We start from the raw sequence: 21,321 nt of genomic DNA on the forward strand, positions 1-21,321 counted from the left end.
ACACACACATCCCTAGGTCTATTGCTCCCCTACAATAGGGTTATTTCTTTCACATCCATCTTCCCTTTCTTTAGGTACTTGAATGAGTGGAAACAGCAATGGACAAAATGAGAGAACTTCTAGTTGGGCTGCTTACCTGGCAGGTGACGTCACAATACCGCGCTACCTTACACTGAGAACATCTCAGGAGGGTTTCACGCCTAAAGAGACAGAGAGAGAGAGAGATAGATACAGGGGAGGGGAGAGGTAGACCGAGAGAGAGAAACAACATTAACTCACAGTTGATTTGGGGAGTTTTTCCCTCTGAGGCAGTGCCCCACATACAGTGCCTTCAGAAAGTATTCGTCACACCCCTTGACTTTTTCCACATTGTTGGGGTACAGCCTGAATTTTAAATTGAGATTTGTCGTCACTGGCATACACCATAATGTCAAAGTGGAAATGTTTGACATTATTACAAATTCATTATAAAAATAAAAGCTGAAGTAACTATGCAAATGTTTACTCATTAACTTATTGAGGCTTTACATAACAAATGGGTGAAATACTATTGACTCAAGATGTCAATAGTACTAAAGCCCTTTGTTATGGAAAGCCTAAATAATGCCTTGCAAAGGCGACCTATTGAATATCTATACACCCAGTCACTACAAAGATAAAGGTGTCCTTCCTAACTCAGTTGCCAGAGAGGAAGGAAACCACAACGAGGTCAATGGTGATTTTAAAACAGTTTGCGTAATGGCTGTGATAAGAGATAACTGAGGATGGATCAAAAACATTGTAGTTACTCCACAAGTTACCTAAATGACAGAGTGAAAAGAAGAAATCCTGTACAGAATAAATAAATATTCCAAAACATGCATCCTGTTTGCAACAAGGCACGAAAGTAATACTGCAAAAATGTGGCAAAGCAATTCACTTTTTTTTCTGAATAAAAAAAGTGTTATGTTTGGGGCAAATCCAATACTACATATTGCAGAGTACCACCATATGTATTGAGTACCTCCATATTTTCAATCATAGTGGTGGCTACATCATGTTATGTGTATGCTTGTAATCGTTGGAGAGTTTTTCAGGATAAAAACAAACAAAAAAGGAAATGGAATGGAGCTAAGCACAGGAAAAATCCTGGAGGAAAACCTGGTTCAGTCTGCTTTCCACCAGACACTGGAAAATGAATTCACCCTTCAGCTGGACAATAACCTAAAACATAAAGCCAAATCAACACTGGAGTTGCTTACCAAGAAGAGGGTGAATGTTCCTGAGTGGCCGAGTTACAGTTTTCAATAAAATCTGTTTGAAAATCTATGGCAATATCTGAAAGTGGTTGTCTGGCAATGATCAACAACCAATTTGACAGAGCTTGAAGAATTTTGAGAAGAATAATGGGCAAATCCAGGTGTGGAATCGAGAAATATTAGTGTTGTATTTTTCATACTATTTTTTTAATATTTTTTTTTACAAATGTTAGAATTTTTCTTCCACTTTGACATTAGTATTTTCTTTAGATTGATTTAATTGTCATGTTTTTTTGTCAACAATTTTAATTACAACTTGTAAAACAACAAAATGTGGAAAAGGTCAAGGGTTGTGAATAATTTCTGAAAGCACTGTATCTCAGATACCCAGATCATGAAATATGGCATCTTCAAATGAAGAATCTGTGCCGTTGGGGGTAACTCGAGGAGCGGAGTTGGGAAACACTGCCCTAAATGACACCCTATAACCTAGTCCTAGATAATACACTACCTTTGACCTGGGACACATTAGGGGTGGCAAGTGGCCACAGTAGTGCACCAAAGGTAATAGGGTAGCATGAGACACAGGTTTTGTTTCTGAACCTGAAGAGGATCCACTGAAACCAGTCACTGGTGTACAGTATGCCCCCAAGACATAATTTGAATGGCATGACTAACCACACTTTCATCAGCAGTATGTATCAAGCAGTAAATGTGTGTGTGTGTGTCTACTTAACATATTTCTTCAAATCTCTGTCTCCTGAACTGTGTGTGCACGATGTCTGACAACGGATAGACACGACCCCTGGGTATATCTGGTTAATAGCTTGCTCCAGTCAAATCAACATGACTCGCTCAATGTTCTGTGTTCAGCATTTCTACGTCGGTCTGTGCCGGAGGCTTGTGTGCCTGTGTGTGTGTGTACATGTTTTATTTTCTCCCTTTGTAAAGTAATTCCAACAGAAAGCTGCAGGTCCTACAATCCAAACATATGTAATCTAATCATGAAGTATTATGAGTGGTCCTTATGATTCTGCCGCATCAGAATGTCACATTAAGGACGTAATCTTAGCTCACATTACTAGGCTGCACACACGCACGCACACACACTGCTGGCAGCGGCCTGCTTCCTCTCAGCATGAAAGACATTGAGTGTTTCCTATCCATTCATTTGTCAGAATGGTTAAAATACTTTGCAGTTGTTTTTGGCTCTCTGAGACGCAGCTAACACACTTACCCTCCCAATTCCCTAATAACCTCCTCCTAACACGCACACACACACACACTATATATGGGGGTCAGAACCACTTAAAATCTTCCAACAGGCATTTCCTGGGTCTGTTTCTATAACAGGCAGAGAGATAAGGGAAGTCAGAGGAGAGAATGATGAAAAACTACAGACTTGACTGTAAAAAACATTGAATGGTCTGTGAAGTCTATAAGGGTGATTCTTCATGAAACCAGGAACAAAAAGACATGGCATATTTATGACATTGTGGCCTTACCCAGGCCTCCTTTTAGACTCCATAATGTTTCATCCGTAGGTGCTACAAAGTAAACATTGGTGTCATATGAAGCTTTACCACTTTCTCTGTGATACGAGTAGTATTTTAACTTGAATAACAATTCTTACATTTATTTGTGCATATAAAAAATAAACATGAATATTGAAAATAAAACAATGTAGATTTGGCAAATGTTTGTATATAATTGTTGAATATAATATACTCTAGGGGAATATCACAGTTCCAGAGGGGGATCTCTGCAGTTTTAAAGTTTAGGCCCATTTTAAATAGAGAAACAGGGCCACTGTTTCAGGGCCACGCACCTCTTCCCGTGGTTATACAGTATTTCCAGAACTGACATGCCACAATTTTTCGTTACTGTGGTTCCAAAGGTTGAATAGGTTAAAAAATATATATACGGGGTGAATCATATATTCAAAAGATAAAAATTGCTTTAATTAAAAAGCACTCTGCTTTATGAAAAAAAAGTAAAGTGTACAAGACCGTGTACATACCAGAATTAGGAGACAAACAAACTACTCATCCCACACAGCACTGCGATTTGTATGGCCCAATCCCAGAACATATACAAGTCACGTGACCACTGGGCGTTCTTGAAACATGGCGGTTGTTTCAAATTTCTAATTAGCTTGCTAAGTAACCGTACACAGTAGGATCAAAGATACTGATAACTAAAGGTTTCCCCTTTTGTCTGTGCTAGCTTTGGTGAAGCCTAATGCCAGTAGTCTTCTCTACTAGGCGGAAAACAACCACTAGAAAGCTTGTGATGTTTATAAACATAATATAAGGATACTTCTATTTATGAATCGAACACGCATACACAAGACACTGCTGTGCTGCTGACTGCTCCTTTTATAGAGAATGCATTTCACACTTCTCTTCGTCCCGAAAATAAACCATGACATCTGTTAACGAACATATATGACGGCACTCGCGATAGCACCGTCACAGAAGCAAACTGAACTTGTCGTGTGCGTTAGAACAGACCCAGGATCTGTTTCTGTGGCGGCAGAAACACTTAGGCTCATGGTTAGTGTAGTTTTTGGTGCTAATTTGAAACCAGAAATTGACAGTAAAAACACGACTTCAACACAGAGGTTGAAACAATCATAACCGATGGGCACTACATGAACATACGAATTGTTTTGCAATATTAGGAGAAAATAGAACGTCTACGTTGCGCATTAATATTGCTCATATTTAATATCACCACGGTTTATGAAGATTGAGAACACAGTTACAGAACCACTCCTTGGAGCCCTATTGGCATAGTAGGCCATCTAACCAATCACAGCCCTCCTTTTACTTGTATATTGTTTGTCCTGCTAATTTCCAGCAGAGGACGACCATTTTGATTCCATTTTCACATTCACTCTGTTGGTAATGCTTACAAATTGGATCATAACTCTAAAAGTAGCAGAGACCCCACTCTGGGACTTTGATATGCCCATAAAGTATATTATGTTAAACAAAAAATAGAAAAATATCCAAATCAAACATTTCCTATTTTTTAAATCATGTTTATATTTTTATATAAATAAATGAATGTAAGAAAATGGTTAGAAATCAAAATACGACTCATATCACAGAGAAAGTGGTAATACTTCATATGAGACCAATGTTTGCTTTGTAGCACCTACAAAGCAAAGTCTTAAAGGAGGCCTGGGTAAGGCCACAATGTCATGAATATGATGAACTATTTCTCAATGTTGCTTTTAGATAAAAATTTCACAAAGACGTCAACAATCTTTCCTACTAAGGACCATTTTAGAGATTAAATCTTGTGAAATACCCCCAAAATCATTGTATTTTTTTCGTCCTGGTGGTTTTGTGAAGAATCAAGTCAAAGCTAGGAGCTGAAACATACACCAGAGACTTCTCAAGTATCCTGATCAGATACATAGTAAATCAAACAGAATGATAAAACCTACAGCCTTCCAGTTGCTTTTCAGATACAGCAGTGGGCTATCTCATGCCATGGCTCTGTTTATTATTCAGTTCACCCATGAACGCTTTCCCCAACACAACTTTTACAGGACTTGAACTACTTTTATCTCTATTTATCTTGGGCAGGATATAGGCTCTGTGTAATGACATCACTCAGAGCTTTTTCCTTAACAGCTTGGACTGGACTTCCTCTGGATAAGGACCTGGCAAACACTGGGATTTATACCTTGTGTGTGTGTGTGTGTGTGCGCGCGTGCCTGCGTCCTTGGCCAGTACTGCTTCTGTTCAAAGATGACCAATAACATTATCGATGTAGAATGACAGAGAAACAGAGAAACAGAGACAGAGCGAGAAGCATCAGTTAATGATATGCCGGACATGCAGATAGCTAATCGTTCTGAGATCCTATGGAGAGAAAGAGAGCCAGAGAAAGATGGATATCTACACTAACCATGGGGTTCTCTCAACACACACACACGAGAACAAAGAGCCTTCATCTCAGTCCTGTAATTACTGGGCCTGGCTACAGGTTGTGGAATAAACCAGTGCACGCACACACAAGGAATGCTGGGATACATTTGGAACCATCAGATCAACAGTGAGTGTGAATAATCCGGTCTGCTCTACTGACCTCATATGCTTTCACACATAGATAACATGTAGACACCCCGACAGACTCACACACACTATTCTGTTGACCTCAATCAGTCTACTTTCTCTGTAAATATCAGTATTACCGTATACAGATTGACTACTGCTGTTATTGGGATAATTCATTGGCCTGGTCCTGTTAAGACCTATTTTATTGAGTCGATTAGATCTCTGTTATGATCTCTTTCTCCAGTTCAAGGCAAGGACTACTGTAGATATGTCCATCTTCGGGGTCTGTACCCAAAATGTGCATCTTCTCCTCTCATCTAAATCTTTATTTTTCTCCCCCCACCACATCTCATGACTTTCATCTCTCTCTCTAGGTAATTTTGTTACCAAACTTCGTATCTGCACTGTTCTTCAAGTAAATGTGTTTTTGCTAAATGTTCTGTGGAAATAGTTCAACTATATGCACAAGGACTACATTTATCTTTGCAATCATTGGTTTTTGTTTGGTATACATTTTAAAGGGAAAAACCACAACGACAACAAAAAGCCCCTGCCGGTCTCTCTCTCCCTCTCTCGTCTGAGCGGATTTTAGTTGACTTAGCAGGTGATGACGTTCCGCTTGAGAGAATCCGTATCCTGGCACCTAATCAATATTCATGACTATGTTAAAGTGAGTTTATTAAGAAATGTTGACAAGCAATATAGAATTAAAGTACCTTTCTCTCTCTCTCTCGCTCTGTTTCTCTTACTCTCATCAGATGGAATACTGGTACTGTACATGATGAATGAAGATGGAAGTGTCCTTTGATGGAAGTGTGTGCATGGTAATTCATTTCCTCAGTAAGCTGTATAGCGATGGTTCAGTGTTCGGTAGTAATTAGCGGGGCCCTTTTCCACGGGCTGCCCATCGTGCCTGACTGATTTTCTCATTTCCAGGCCTCTGATCTGACAAGTCTGTGTGTGCATTCGTGTGCGTGCGCAAGGTTTAAGATGGTATATAGCAGGTTGTAATGCCTGGAGCATTCTAATGTAAGCTGCTGTGTGACCAAAGCCCACATTTGATCTTCTGACCAGGGATTACGGCAGGATAGAAGAGGCCATCTTGGGAAAAGAGACGCTTTGGACGGTAGGCTTGAGCGATGTACAGTTGATATCGTTTACCGGGGTATTGTGAAATAGCGATAGATGAAGACTCGGAGGCCGCAGGGGTGCATGCTACGCCACTGCTTATAAATTCAATCTAAGATGTGTCCAATAAATGGAATCCAGATCAGGGTTCCAGCTATGCATTTGGTTTGCTAACTTGCTATTTAAAAAGTGTCCAGATCAAGCTTATTGGTTAGAGCAGAGACATTCAATCCCCTCCTGGATCAAGATCCCGGTTGACTAAATTGTTGTGTATAAACCCCCCCCCCTTCTCAAATAGGGCCCCTTGAGTGCACTTCCGGTAATACCGTACAGAAACGGTATGATGGTATGAAAATGTGGACAAAGACCAACCCTACTCGACACACAAATGATTATTATTAAGGCCACAACAAATAATGTATTGTCAATCCTTCTATACCACGAAAACTCTAGGTTTGATGGCGACAGAAGATACTTGTCTAAATAAACGCACATTTTTGTTTTCCATTTCGCTATAGCGGACAAGACCGTGGTGTCCGAGTGATAATGTCACTATGATGCTAAACAAGATTTGACTAGATTCTAACCGCTACAGCTGCACTGGTCAATAAAAATCACATATGACCTAGTTGAACGTCTCAAACTTTACCACGGCATCGATGACACACACACACACACCTACTTACTAGAGCTGACCCCATTTGTCGATTGTTTGGTTGACCAAGATCTTTTTAAATCGAGTAATCACAAATCTACACTACTGTTAAAAAGTTGTGGTCACTTAGAAATGTCCTTGTTTTCCATGAAAACATACATGAAATGAGTTGCAATATGAATAGGAAATATAGTGAAGACATTGACAAGGTTATAAATAATGATTTTTTATTTAAATAATAATTGTGTCCTTTGCCTTCGTCAAAGAATCCCCCATTTGCAGAAATGACAGCCTTGCAGATCTTTGGCATTCTAGTTGTCAATTTGTTGAGGTAATCTGAAGAGATTTCACGTCATGCTTCCTGAAGCACCTCCCACAAGTTGGATTGGCTTGATGGGCATTTCTTACGGACCATACGATGAAGCTGCTCCCACAACAGCTCAATAGTGTTGAGATCCGGTGACTGTGCGGGCCTTCTTTGTGATCCGAACACCTCAAACTTCGATTCGTCTGTCCGTAACACCTTTTTCCAATCTTCCTATGTCCAGGGTCTGTGTTCTTTTGCCCATCTTAATCTTTTCTTTTTATTGGCCAGTCTGAGATATGGTTTTTTCTTTGCAACTCTGCCTAGAAGGCCAGTATCCCGGAGTCACCTCTTCACTGTTGACGTTGAGACTGGTGTTTTGCGGGTACTATTTAATGAAGCTGCCGGTTGAGGACGTTTGAGGCATCTGTTTCTCAAACTACACTCTAATGTACTTGTCCTCTTGCTCAGTTGTGCACCGGGGCCTCCCACTTCTCTTTCTATTCTGGTTAGAGCCTGTTTGCGCTGTTCTGTGAAGGGAGTAGTACACAGCGTTGTACGAGATCTTCAGTTTCTTGGCAATTTCTCGCATTTCTCGCCTTCATTTCTCAGAACAAAAAAAGACTGACGAGTTTCAGAAGAAAGTTCTTTGTTTCTGGACATTTTGAGCCTGTAATCGAACCCACAAATGCTGATGTCCCAGATACTCAACTAGTCTAAAGAAGGCCAGTTTATTGCTTCTTTAATCAGAACAACAGTTTTCAGCTGTGCTAACATAACCCTTTTGCAATTTTCTAATGATCAATTAGCATTTTAAAAACGATAAACTTGGATTAGCTAACACAACGTGCTATTGAAACACAGGAGTGACACGGAACCCAAACCGGCTGCATGCGTGCGCCATCGTGCATAAATGTATTTTGTCCCCCTACACCAAACACGATCGTGACACACAGGTTAAAATATCAAAACAAACTCTGAAACAATGGCATTAATTTGGGGACAGGTCGAAAAGCATTAAACATTTCTGGAAATTTAGCTAGTTAGCTTGCACTTAATGGCTAATTTGTCCTATTTAGCTAGCTTGCTGTTTCTGCCTAATTTGTCCTGGGATATAAACATTGAGTTGTTGTTTTACCTGAAATGCACAAGGTCTTCTACTCCGACAATTAATCCACACATAAAACGGTCAACCAAATCGTTTCTAGTCATCTCTCCTCCTTCCAGGCTTTTCATCTTTGAACTTATTACATATTACTACACCAACCGGCAACACAGTTCGTCTTTCAATCACCCACGTGGGCAGTTGCTGATAACGGGCCTCTGTACGCCTATGTCAATATTCCATAAAAAATCTGCCATTTCCAGCTACAATAGTCATTTACAACATTAATGTCTACAATGTATTTCCGATCAATTTGATGTTATTTTAAAATTTACAATTTTGGGGGGATTTTCTTTCAAAAACAAGGACATTTCTTAGTGACCCCAAACTTTTGAACGGTAGTGTATTTTTTATTTTAAAGCACATGAGACACCTGTCTGACTCACGCCTTGTAGACTATATTGATTTCTGGCTCTTATTTAGTAGTTGTGTTTTCATTTTTAATAGCAGTGCTTAAAGCACCAGACAAGCTTAGTAGCCTACATATAACTGATTTTATTCAAACATAGGGTGTGTCTATATGGAGAAAAAAACACGTTTCAAAATGTCTAAACAATCAATGGGTCGAAAGAACAGACAACTCTCGGTCAGCCAAGATTAATTTTTGGGATGGGGAAAGCCCTACTACACACACGGATCGACCCAGGCTGTAAAAGAGAGCTGTTGCCCTAAATGTTATGGTGCTGAGCTCATGGTTTCGTGTGAATGGGTGTGTTGTTTAGGATGTTTTAACTCTCTAATTTGACTCATTTAAAAGTCAAACCTAATAGCCATTGTAATGGTGGTGACTAATTCATCTGGTGGTCTCTTTGAACAGTGTGTGTGTGTGTGTTTCAGTGTTTTCCATAAGCAACAACAGACTCATTGTCAGCCGGCTACTTCTCCACTTCATTAACTAGGCTTCTTTTCAATTAAAAGTTTCAATTCGCAAGTCAGAAAGGTCTGTATATCCTTCTCCCGCTAGAACAAACGATAGGCTCTACGCATCTTCTAGTGACCTATTGATAGGACAGGCGCGCTGTCCTCGGCTGCGGTCAAATTTCTTTTCACGGATGAGGGAGAGCATGAGGAGTTTCATGTGAGTGAATTAGCACGTCCCATATAAATGGTAACGATGAGTTGAAATCCACTTAAATTTGTCTTGTGGCACATTCATTTCATTTTCTTCTGCGTGTTTCACAGGCCTATATAGCCAGCCACGGAGTCGGGGCACATTGGCTATTTATTGTCGAACTGACTGAAAAACGTCTACCTGCTATATCCCTTTGCTATTCATACAACGTAGTCATACAGCCATGGTATAGCTCCTGATAATATAGGCCTAGACATTATCCAAAACAACAACTAACACCACACTGTATTCATACATTTGCAGCCATTCTAATTGCAAAGGCATGTCTTTCTACTCAATACCACAACTCATTTGACCGATCTGAGAGGTGACGTTGCTAAAGTATTCAATAACTTAGCTATGTATTTCGGATGGAATGAAGGCATTAGATTTTACCTGGAGGGAGACACAGAGAGAGAGAGAGAGAGAGAGAGAGAGAGAGAGAGAGAGAGAGAGAGAGAGAGAGAGAGAGAGAAAAAAAAGAGGATGGAGAGGAATGCTGACAAGCCTGTCAACAAATCCCCCTGTTCTCATCTCGATTTTGCGTTGGAGATTTTCTGTGAACATTGCATCTTTCCCCCCTTATCTAAAGTATGTATTTGTATGCTTCAGGACAGACTGCATACAGTCAGCTCTTTTCCTCATCTTGGAGGATTATTAAATCGGTCTGTGTGGCGCGTGTGAAGAATAATTTGCTCTAGTAAACTATTCCTGAGCGATTCCACACCTGCGTAGCCAAAAACCATATCACATTGTTCTGGCAATTATTATCAATATGACCCAAAGTTAGAAATTAGACCCACATTAAACCAACACCTACTGCCAGAGTCAACGCCTGGCCTAATCGCGTGCATGTAATTAGGCCAGGCGTTGTCTCTGCCAGGAGATGTTGCTGTGATTTTAGTTTAATGTGGGTCTAAATTCTAACATTAGGTCATATTGATAATAATCACACACACACACACACACACAAGTAACCACTGATAACACTGCTAAACACTCCCTTTGAACTGTCAGACATACCAATCACTATGATCATAAACACACAAACCCACTTTCTCTCCTTCTATCCCCCCCTCCCTCTTCTCTCCTGTGACTGGAGGAACTGCAAATGATTTGTTTGTTTGTTGACCTGTGGCTAGCAAGACAACGCTGTGTTGAGTGTGTGTGTGTGTGTGTGTCAACTGCACCCCTAGCGATTAGCTCTCATTAAAAACAAACAGCAGAGAGAGAGATCAGCCAGGCAGCAATTACCTCCAGCTTTGATGTGGCTTTAATTCCTTTAAAAACGCCCCTCTGGCTAGTTTAAATCACAGACACACGCTTGCACAATTACAGACCAACATAGGCCTTTACTTAGGAAGATAAGAGTCTCAGGGGGGGGGTTACTGGTCACGCAAGCTGACACCATCATCACACTCACACACTATAACTCCACGACTACAGATCCTTTTGGGACAGTAATGGAGAACATGTTGGACAGAGGAGGGGTTGGGTGTTGGGGTGTCTGAAACCTAGTGTAAAGTACTTCAGATAGGCCTAACCTAGTAAATAAAAATACCTGGTACAAAACAGGGGGGGGGGGTCAAGCAGTACTGGTGTATAGTAGGCTATGTAGATCACTGTGTGTAGAAGCTAAGAGAGACAGACAGGTAGTAGGTTTATCGGAGTGCATAGTGTGCGACAAGAGCTTGAGCATATGGGTCATTCCACCTCAAAAAGCACAATAAAAGAGGATTTACACCCACCATCTCAGATTGTTCCGAAATTGTTTGTTAGTAAAAACAGATAAAATTAGCATTACAGCAACATTATTTTGGTTGTAATATGATTTGATCTCTAAGAAATTAAGCTAATTGAATGCACCCAAATTGCCAATTCTAAATTTATAGGATTTATATAATATAGTAACTAACATCCGATTTGGACCAAACTTTTTCAAACAATGAGTAAGACATGAGGAATCCAATGAAATAGTCGAAAGCCACACCCAAACCCCAGGCCAATCCCACCCCAACAAGTATATAAACTCTGCAAAAACAGAAACGGAAACAGCAACAACAACTGCCCGAGTTGTCCATCAGTGCGCAGGCTGTCCGCAATAGGCTGAGAGAGGCTAGACTGAGGGCTTGTAGGCCTGTTGTAAGGCAGGTCCTCACCAGACATCACCGGCAATAACATTGCATATGGGCACAAACCCACCGTCGCTGGACCAGACAGGACTGGCAAAAAGTGCTCTTCACTGACGGGTCGCGGTTTTGTCTAACCAGGGGTGATGGTCCGATTCGCGTTTGTCATCGAAGGAATGAGCGTTACTCCGAGGCCTGTACTCTGGAGCGGGATTGATTTGGAGGGTCCGTCATGGACTGGGGCGGTGTGTCACAGCATCATTGGATTGAGCTTGTTGTCATTGCAGGCAATCTCAACGCTGTTCGTTACAGGGAAGACATCCTCCACCCTCATGTGGTACCCTTCCTGCAGGCTCATCCTGACATGACCCTCCAGCATGACAATGCCACCAGCCATACTGCTCGTTCTGTACGTGATTTCCTGAAAGACAGAAATGTCAGTGTTCTGCCATGGCCAGCGAAGAGCCTGGATCTCAATCCCATTGAGCAAGTCTGGGACCTGTTGGATCGGAGGGTGAGGGCTAGGGCCATTCCCCCCAGAAATGTCCGGGAACTTGCAGGTGTCTTGGTAGAAAAGTGGGGTAACATCTCACAGCAACAACTAGCAAATCTGGTGCAGTCCATGAGGAGATGCACTGCAGTACTTAATGCAGCTGGTGGCCACACCAGATACTGACTGTTACTTTTGATTTTGACCCCCTCCTTTGTTCAGGGACACATTATTCCATTTCTGTTAGTCACATGTCTGTGGAACTTGTTCAGTTTATGTCTCAGTTGTTGAATCTTATCTTCATACAAATATTTACACATGTTAAGTTTGCTGAAAATAAATGCAGTTTTTGCTGAGTTTAGTATCAGTTGCCTATGTTTGACAAGTAATATGGCGCTGCGGCTTAGGGTATTGTTTCTTCATTCTATGTAATGAATTCCCAGTGAATTTAGTTATGTTATTTTCCCATATTCAGAGAAATTAGCCATTGAAGTTTAGGTTTATGTCCCAACCTACATATTACAAGGTTCTGACAACTATAAATCACCGTTCCAGGTGATTTATTTTTTAAATTATCACCCCCCTTTTCCTTCCTATAATTCACACCCACGTCCGCCCGCTTACAGAGAGAAGGTACGTATCTCAGTGAAAATGTCAACATAAAGCGTGAAAGCTCTTAAAAGGCCAGAGATGTCCAATAAAATATGACTGAACCAAACACGTAGGCAGGAAAATATTTCAATGGAAATACCTATAGACTTTTCGACACTAAGGGGGATGAATATTAATCAGTGGGTTTCCTGTTTGTTTATCTCTATGCCATCTGGACACACACTCGCTCTCTTTTGGACTAGCAGTATCTAATAGATGGAGCAGACAGAATGGAGTTGGGGGGTGATGATGTCATGATGAGCAGAGGGGTCAGGGGTCGGCTTAGACAAGCTTTTGTTTTGGTTCTCAAACATTTCCGCCTGCATTCCGTTGTGGATGTGAGCATAATAACCACTTTGCTCTCAGGTCAGTGGCTCATCATTTCAGACACACACACTTGCTGTGAGTGAGTGAGTGAGTGAGTGAGTGAGTGAGTGAGTGACTGAATGCTGGGGTAAAGTCATTTCTTAAAGTGATGAGTGTTCAGTGTTAAGCAGCTAACAACATCAATAAGACCCCATAAACACGTCAACAACACATACACAGGGGCGCCTGAGCAACGTTGCAAATGGAGAAGCTGCATCCCCACTTAGGGCTGCAAAGTATTATGATCCATTGGATAATTTGTCCTTTTAAATGATTAGAAATATTTTGAGCTACTCTGTGTTAACAGAGATATGTCCATTTTATACAGTCCCAATCAAAGGTTTGGAAACACCTACTCATTCAAGGGTTTTTCTTTATTTTTACAATTTTCTACATCGTAGAATAATAGTGAAGGCATCAAAACTATAAATAACACATATGGAATCATGTAGTGACCAAAAGTGTTAAACAAATCAAAATATATTTTATATTTGAGATTCTTCAAAGTAGACACCGTTTTCCTTGATGACAGTTTTGCACACTCTAGGCATTCTCTCAATCAGCTTCACCTATACAAGCATTTCGCTACATCCGCAATAACATCTGCTAAAACACGTGTATGTGACAAATAAAATTGGATTTGACCAGGAATGCTTTTCCAACAGCCTTAAAGGAGTTCCCACATATGCTGAGCACTTGTTGGCTGCTTTTCCTTCACTCTGCGTTCCAACTCATCCCAAACCATCTCAATTGGGTTGAGGTCGAGTGATTGTGGAGGCTAGGTCATCTGATGCAGCACTCCATCACTCTCCTTCTTGGTCAAATAGCCCTTACACAGCATGGAGGTGTGTTGGGTCATTGTCCTGTTGAAAAACAAATGATAGTCCCACTAAGCGCAAACCAGGTGGGATGGCGTATCGCTGCAGAATGCTGTGGTAGCCATGCTGGTTAAGTGTGCCTTGAATTCTAAATAAATCAGTGTCACCAGCAAAGCACCCACACCATCACACCTCCTTAATGCTTCACGGTGGGAACCACACATGCGGAGATCATCCGTTCATCTACTCTGCGTCTTACAAAGACACGGCGGTTGGAACCAAAAATCTCAAATTTGATCTCATCAGACCAAAGGACTGATTTCCACCGGTCTAATGTCCATTGCTCATGTTTCTTGGCCCAAGCAAGTCTCTTCTTATTGGTGTCCTTTGGTAGTAGTTTCTTTGCAGCAATTCAACCATGAAGGCCTGATTCACGCAGTCTCGTCTGACCAGTTGATGTTGAGATGTGTCTGTTACTTGATCTCTGAAGCATTTATTTAGGCTGCAATTTCTGAGGCTGGTAACTCTAATGAACTTGTCATCTGCAGCAGAGGTCTCTGTGTCTTCCTTTCCTGTGGCGGTCCTCATGAGAGCCAGTTTCATCATAGCCCTTGATGGTTTTTGCGACTGCACTTAAAGAAACTTTCAAAGGTCTTGAAATTTTCCAGATGAATTGACCTTCATGTCTTAAAGTAATGTTGGACTGTTGTTTCTCTTTGTTTTTGCCATAATATGGACTTGGTTTTTACCAAATAGGGCTATCTTCTAAAATATATTTGGATATCTTCACTATTATTCAACCATGTAGAAAATAGTAAAAAATAAAAACCCTGGAATGAGTTTGTCTCCAAACTTTTGACTGGTACTGTATATGACATAATAATTAACAGATTGCATTTTACAACCACTCCTCCGTAACCTCAAGATAAAGGATTTTGCCCACTGGAAAGTTTTGCTTCTCTCCTGTGCACCAGTTTTAGTTCCGTGCAGTTAGAAAGACATAGTTGCACCACTGATGTACAAATGAAAAAGGCATGTTTTATCTATTGTGTTGTGCTGTTAAAATATGTATCATGTCCGATGTCAGGGAGTTGTTTCATATTATTTCACTTTTCCTTTAAAAAAACATGTTGATGAGCACAGGCATGTAACAGTAGGCCTAATGTATTATTTGTAAGATCCCCCAGCTGAGCAGTGAAATTCAACCACATATTCAACCACAAAGACCACGGAGGTTTTCCAATGGTCCGCAAATTAAGGGCACCTATTGGTAAAAGACACTAAATATCCCTTTGAGCATAGTGTAGTTATTAATTACACTTTGTAGGGTGTATCAACACACCCAGTCACTACAAAGATACAGGCTTCCTTCCTAACTCAGTTGCCGGAGAGGATGGAAACCACTCAGGGATTTCACCATGAGGCCAATGGTGATTTTAAAACAGTCACCGAGTTTAATGGCTGTGATAGGAGAAAACTGAGGATGGATCAACCACATAAAGTAAAACTGCAAAAAACCAGGAAAGAAATTAACTTTATGTCCTGAATAGAAAGTGTTATGTTTGGGGCAAAACCAACACAACTTGGTTCAGTCTTCTTTCCCAACAGACACTGGGAGACAAATTCACCTTTCAACAGGACAATAAACTAAAACACAAAGCCAAATATACACCGGAGTTGCTTACCAAGATGACATTGAATGTTCCTGAGTGCTCTAGTTACAGTTTTGACTTAAATTGTCTTGAAAATATATGGCAAGACCTGAAAGTGGTTGTCTGGCAATGATCAACAACCAATTTGACAGCGCTTGAAGAATAATGTGCAAATATTATACAATCCAGGTGTGCAAAGCTCTCAAGAGACTTACCCAGAAAGACTCACAGCTGTAATCACTGCCAAATGTGATTCTAACATGTTTTACTCAGGGGGTTGAATAATGATCTAATTAAGATATATTAGTGTTTAATTTTCCACTTTGACAGAATATTGTGTAGATTGTTGACAAAAAAATATCAAATCTATTTTAATCCCACTTTGTAACAACAAAATGTGGAAAAGGTCAAGGGGTGTGAATACTCTGAAGGCACAGTATGAGGATTCAGGCCTAGGATTGATATGCAAACATTGCAATTAGCAAATTACCCAGTTGGCCAATGTCTCTATTAAAAATATATAATTTACAATTGGGTTCTTAGTGAAGATATTTATGGAACTGAACAGTGTGCTCTCTGAGATGAGTGATAACTAGCCCCTTATCATACATAATTAACTCGATCACCTGTAAATCTCATAGCCTACTGCTACAATAGATTCCGATACACAAAGATTGTCTAGAGCTGAAGAAAATGGAAAAGCAACACTTCCATCTAGCGTCCAGTTTGAGTACATCAGCAAAGCTCACGTGTATCAACGTTTTTGTACTGTTGTAGTTGATCCTACACTCAGTTTCGTTGGAAATTAATAATAAGAGCCGTTTATGGCTGTGTTGCTGAGCTATAAAAAAAAGCATTTAGCTATCTGTTAGTTATATAGCAGTATCTGACAACAACCCGACCAACAAGGGTCCAGAACGCAATAACGACGAAATTGTACGTAGGCACAGGTAAAGGGTCAGTTTACCCTCCACAAATCCTATTGGGTAAAACGCAAAAACGTACTTTAGATAAATGTCAAGTCAGAACGAAAAGGTCAACAGCTCTTACCGTGAGAAGCAGCTGTGACAGAAGTATTTAGCGCATGTGTTGGACACGCAGTATGCTAGAGGTTCCGCCGTATACAGGAGTTCACCTGCGTGTATTTCGTGTGTTGCTCGTAAACCATTCCCTTTCCCTGAAGAGGCAAAACGTTCGAACTTTGACGCCATCCCGATCTCGCACGCATGTGGAACTGGGGAAATTGTGTTTACATCCGCAAATGGCCGTCAGACCAAAGATGGTGGATAAATTAAGATGTCTTTACTCATGCCGTTTACCATTGAAAAATGGTCATAGTTCCGGTCTGCTTAGAAGCTGGGTGTTTTCACCTGTTTGACCGTAAATGGAAAAAAAATACACACACACACACATGTATATATATATATATATATATATATATACACACACACACACACACATTTATCGTATCACTTTCACCAAACTGAGAACACCAATAATTGCGAAATCAAATATTAACTTGGTTTCGCCTAAAACGTGTATTGTCTGCGCAACTGCGGCGCAGCTGTTCAAGGCTGCCTCTAGTGGCTGTCCCCTAAAATAGTGTCATTCAGAAAGAAGTGTTTTTTATTTGGTCTCTGGCTTTTGTATCTGGGTTTATCAGAATATTGTGAATGATTAACAACTTACAAACGTAATAACAACTTAACAGCTGTATGACTAACTTAATGGAACTTTATAACAGTATACAATTGTCAGACCAGTCCCCAGAATCAGGTTTATTATTATCAGAGAGAAACAGGTGTTTAAAAGTACCCACCACACAGTAATCCCTCCAGACTGTAAAGACAGATCTAAACCACGATGACAAACATGAAAAAATGAATCTACAATACCCACAACAAGCCAAAACTAGAGAAACAACAGAAAAAGACATGCACATAAAGATTAGATTTGATCGTTTGTTTTCTCTCCCCCTACATTGTGCAGATATATAAATACTTCAGATTCCAAAAGTAAGATAGTCATCTGAACCAGCCAGAGGACGAGTGAAAATAAAATTAAAACAAGGCTGCATCTCAATAGTCTACAGTGGCTTCCTGTCCTCGTCTCCACTCCATCTACACACCTATGAATTAAAACAAGGCTGCATCTCAATAGTCTACAGTGGCTTCCTGTCCTCGTCTCCACTCCATCTACACACCTATGAATTAAAACAAGGCTGCATCTCAATAGTCTACAGTGGCTTCCTGTCCTTGTCTCCACTCCATCTGCACACCTATGAATTAAAACAAGGCTGCATCTCAATAGTCTACAGTGGCTTCCTGTCCTTGTCTCCACTCCATCTGCACACCTATGAATTAAAACAAGGCTGCATCTCAATAGTCTACAGTGGCTTCCTGTCCTTGTCTCCACTCCATCTGCACACCTATGAAAGTAAAAGAGACTAAAGTCAATCTCCTGGCATTCTTCCAAGCTAATTAATGAATCTACAGTTTATTGTGCATTTTACAACAGATCTGAATATGATTATATTTTGCTGTTGGTTTCACCGGTCTTGTGTTTTCAGATCAGAGTAAACGAGGTGAGGGAGGAGGGTCAACGGGGAGTGGGAGGAGAGTAGACGAGGAGAGGGAGTAGACGAGGAGAGGGAGGAGAGTAGACGAGGAGAGGGAGGAGAGTAGACGAGGAGAGGGAGGAGAGTAGACGAGGAGAGGAAGGAGAGTAGACGATGAGAGGGAGGAGAGTAGACGAGGAGAGGGAGGAGAGTAGACGAGGAGAGGGAGGAGAGTAGACGAGGAGAGGGAGTAGACGAGGAGAGGGAGGAGAGTAGACGAGGAGAGGAAGGAGAGTAGGTGAGAAGAGGGAGGAGTGGAAGGAGAGTAGACAAGGAGAGGAAGGCACTAGACATTTGGGATGTAGCCTGAGAGTCACTGCCCAGCCTGCGCCATCAAATCATCCACGTCTACAGAACTTTTCATAACGAAACTAAGACACGCTGACTTTGTGCATTTCCACCAACTGTCACAAAAAAAATGTACCAGCTCATTTATTAAATAGACTAGAAGTCCAAAAAAGAAGAAAAAAAGCACAAATAAAAAATGTACATGTAAAAAAAAAAATCAATTGAGTCCATTGATCGCAGGAGGTAATGAACTGTAGTAAGACTGATCATGACAATCCCATGATGATGCCCATAATTATTTGACAATAAAGATAAATATATAGACATGCCTGAGCCTCCGGAGTGGTGCAGTGGTCTAAGGCACTGCAGTGCTAGCTGTGCCTCTAGAGATTCTGGGTTCGAGTCCAGGTTCTGTCGCAGCCGGCGCACAATTGCCTCAGCGTCGTCCGGGTTAGGGGAGGGTTTGGCCGGCAGGGATGTCCTTGTCCCATCGCGCACTAGCGACTCCCCGTGGCAGGCCGGGTGTAGTGCACGCTGACACAGTCGGCAGGGATGTCCTTGTCCCATCGCGCACTAGCGACTCCCGTGGCAGGCCGGGTGTAGTGCACGCTGACACAGTCGGCAGGGATGTCCTTGTCCCATCGCGCACTAGCGACTCCCGTGGCAGGCCGGGTGTAGTGCAGGCTGACACAGTCGGCAGGTGCACTGTGTTTCCTCCGACACATTGGTGCGGCTGGCATCCGGGTTGGTTTGATTGTGTTTCAGAGGACTCTCGGCCTTCGCCTCTCCCGAGTTCGTACGGGAGTTGTAGCGATGAAACAAGACTGTAACTACCAATTGGATACCATGACATTGGGGAGGAAAAGGGTTTACTTTTTTTTTTTTTTTTAAGAACGAAATAAATAAAATAACATTCTTTAACGCACATGATTACAGACATGTATTGCTTTCTTGTCCGTGTTGCATATATCTCTGTCTGACACACACTAAGGGTCATCAAGGGGCCAACGCTACAATCAGGCTGAACTATCTGTACCCCAAAACAACCCAATAAACAGAAGGGGTAGCAGATTCCCCTATCCACTGATACAGGGTCAGATATTTCATCCCCCTCCTGCTTGAGGATGCGGTTAAGATATGATCTTAGATCTGTGATTCGGGGAAACTTCTATCCTCAGCCCAAAGAAACACCCTACCTACAACATAAAAAATACTCAATAGTGAGGAACGTAAAGGAAAGTCAAATCTGTTTCATTACAACAAAACATTCATTATTAGAAGATTATTTTAAAGACATTATTTAATGTTTCTGACCACAGCAGAATTGTTCATATTTTTGAGGTGTAGATGAGATTAAAAATGGCGGCAGTAAACAAAGAGCTGTGCCGGTTTCTGAAATGGCTACACAAGCACTTCCTGTCTGCGCAGGTGAGCAGTTCTCTCCATGCCCGAAGGACCCAGAGGACAGGTCCATGTAGTAGTGAGCAGGTTCAAGGTCAGTGGTAATGAATATTATCCATTCCTCTGGGCTGACTTCGAGTCAGTCCACGTCCAGTATTGTACATTTGACGTCTATGGGTGGTCCAGTATACTACAGGTCCTAGGTCAGTCCTACTAGGCAGCACTGCAGATGTCTTAGGGAACTTTTAGTGTGGATGCAGCCTACCAGTACCACACAGACACACACATCGTTCAATCACTCTCTCCCGCCACACAAACACACTAACTGGCCAGCCAGTAAAGACAGAAAGACTGACAGAGAGAGAGAGAGAGAGAGAGAGAAAGAGAGAGAAAGAGAGAGAAAGAGAGAGAGAGAGAGAAAGAGAGAGAAAGAGAGAGAAAGAGAGAAAGAGAGAAAGAGAGAGAGAGAGAGAGAGAGAGAGAGAGAGAGAGAGAGAGAGAGAAAGATTAAAACAGGGCAGGACATAAAGAGAGGCGAGTATCCACTCTGCAAAACGAGGGAGTTTTCCTCCTCTGTCCCCTTCTCCTCCCCCTCTCCTTTCCTTCCCTCCCCCTATTTCTCTTCTCCTCCCCTCTTGGGGGTCAGCTAAGACGCGGGGGTTAGCCAGTTTTGGAGCTGATCCATCCCACGATGCAGCTGTGCGAGGTAGAAGTCAGCGTTACGGGAGAAGTCGGTGCAGACAGTGGACTGGGCGTCGCCCAGGGCACAGTAGAGGGCGGTGCCTCCCAGGCTGATCACCACGGTGACCAGGCAAAGCAGGAAGAGGAGCAGGCAGGAGTCTCCGCCCACCTCGTCTGCAGGAGGGAAAAGGAAACACGTTTAGATGTTTATTCTATTTTATCTGACCTTCATTGAACTGTTTCTTGTCTGGAGAAGGGAGAGGACAGAGGGAAGAAGGGAGAGGACAGAGGGAAGAAGGGAGAGGACAGAGGGAAGAAGGGAGAGGACAGAGGGAAGAAGGGAGAGGACAGAGGGAAGAAGGGAGAGGACAGAGGGAAGAAGGGAGAGGACAGAGGGAAGAAGGGAGAGGACAGAGGGAAGAAGGGAGAGGACAGAGGGAAGAAGGGAGAGGACAGAGGGAAGAAGGGAGAGGACAGAGGGTGACATGGTAAGAATGCAGACAGACACACATAGCAGTATAATACTGTATGTGCACAAACATACACATGCAATT

The 21,321-nt window shown here is 41.8% G+C and overlaps 2 protein-coding genes across 4 annotated transcripts in view; both read right to left on the reverse strand.

The window, feature by feature from the left end:
- The window catches only part of smyd3 (SET and MYND domain containing 3), a 221,917-nt gene extending 204,840 nt beyond the window's left edge, over positions 1 to 17,077 (reverse strand). For 2 of the 3 annotated variants that reach the window (XM_029675110.2, XM_029675109.2), the window contains exons 1-2: positions 16,831 to 17,074; positions 137 to 200 (exon numbers count right to left, since the gene is read on the reverse strand). In XM_029675110.2, coding sequence (XP_029530970.2) covers positions 137 to 200; positions 16,831 to 16,991 — 225 coding nt within the window. In that variant the 5' untranslated portion in view covers positions 16,992 to 17,074. Of the gene's footprint in view, positions 1 to 136; positions 201 to 16,830 lie in introns of all 3 variants that reach the window. The other variant, XM_029675111.2, reaches the window with a different exon arrangement.
- Positions 17,078 to 17,543: 466 nt separating this feature from the next.
- LOC115138341 (consortin-like) overlaps positions 17,544 to 21,321 on the reverse strand; it is a 49,023-nt gene continuing 45,245 nt past the window's right edge. The window contains exon 12 of the mRNA XM_065025639.1: positions 17,544 to 20,941. Coding sequence (XP_064881711.1) covers positions 20,733 to 20,941 — 209 coding nt within the window. The 3' untranslated portion in view covers positions 17,544 to 20,732. The remainder of the gene's footprint in view (positions 20,942 to 21,321) is intronic.

Source organism: Oncorhynchus nerka, linkage group LG12, assembly GCF_034236695.1.
Source record: "Oncorhynchus nerka isolate Pitt River linkage group LG12, Oner_Uvic_2.0, whole genome shotgun sequence".
NCBI lineage: Eukaryota > Metazoa > Chordata > Actinopteri > Salmoniformes > Salmonidae > Oncorhynchus > Oncorhynchus nerka.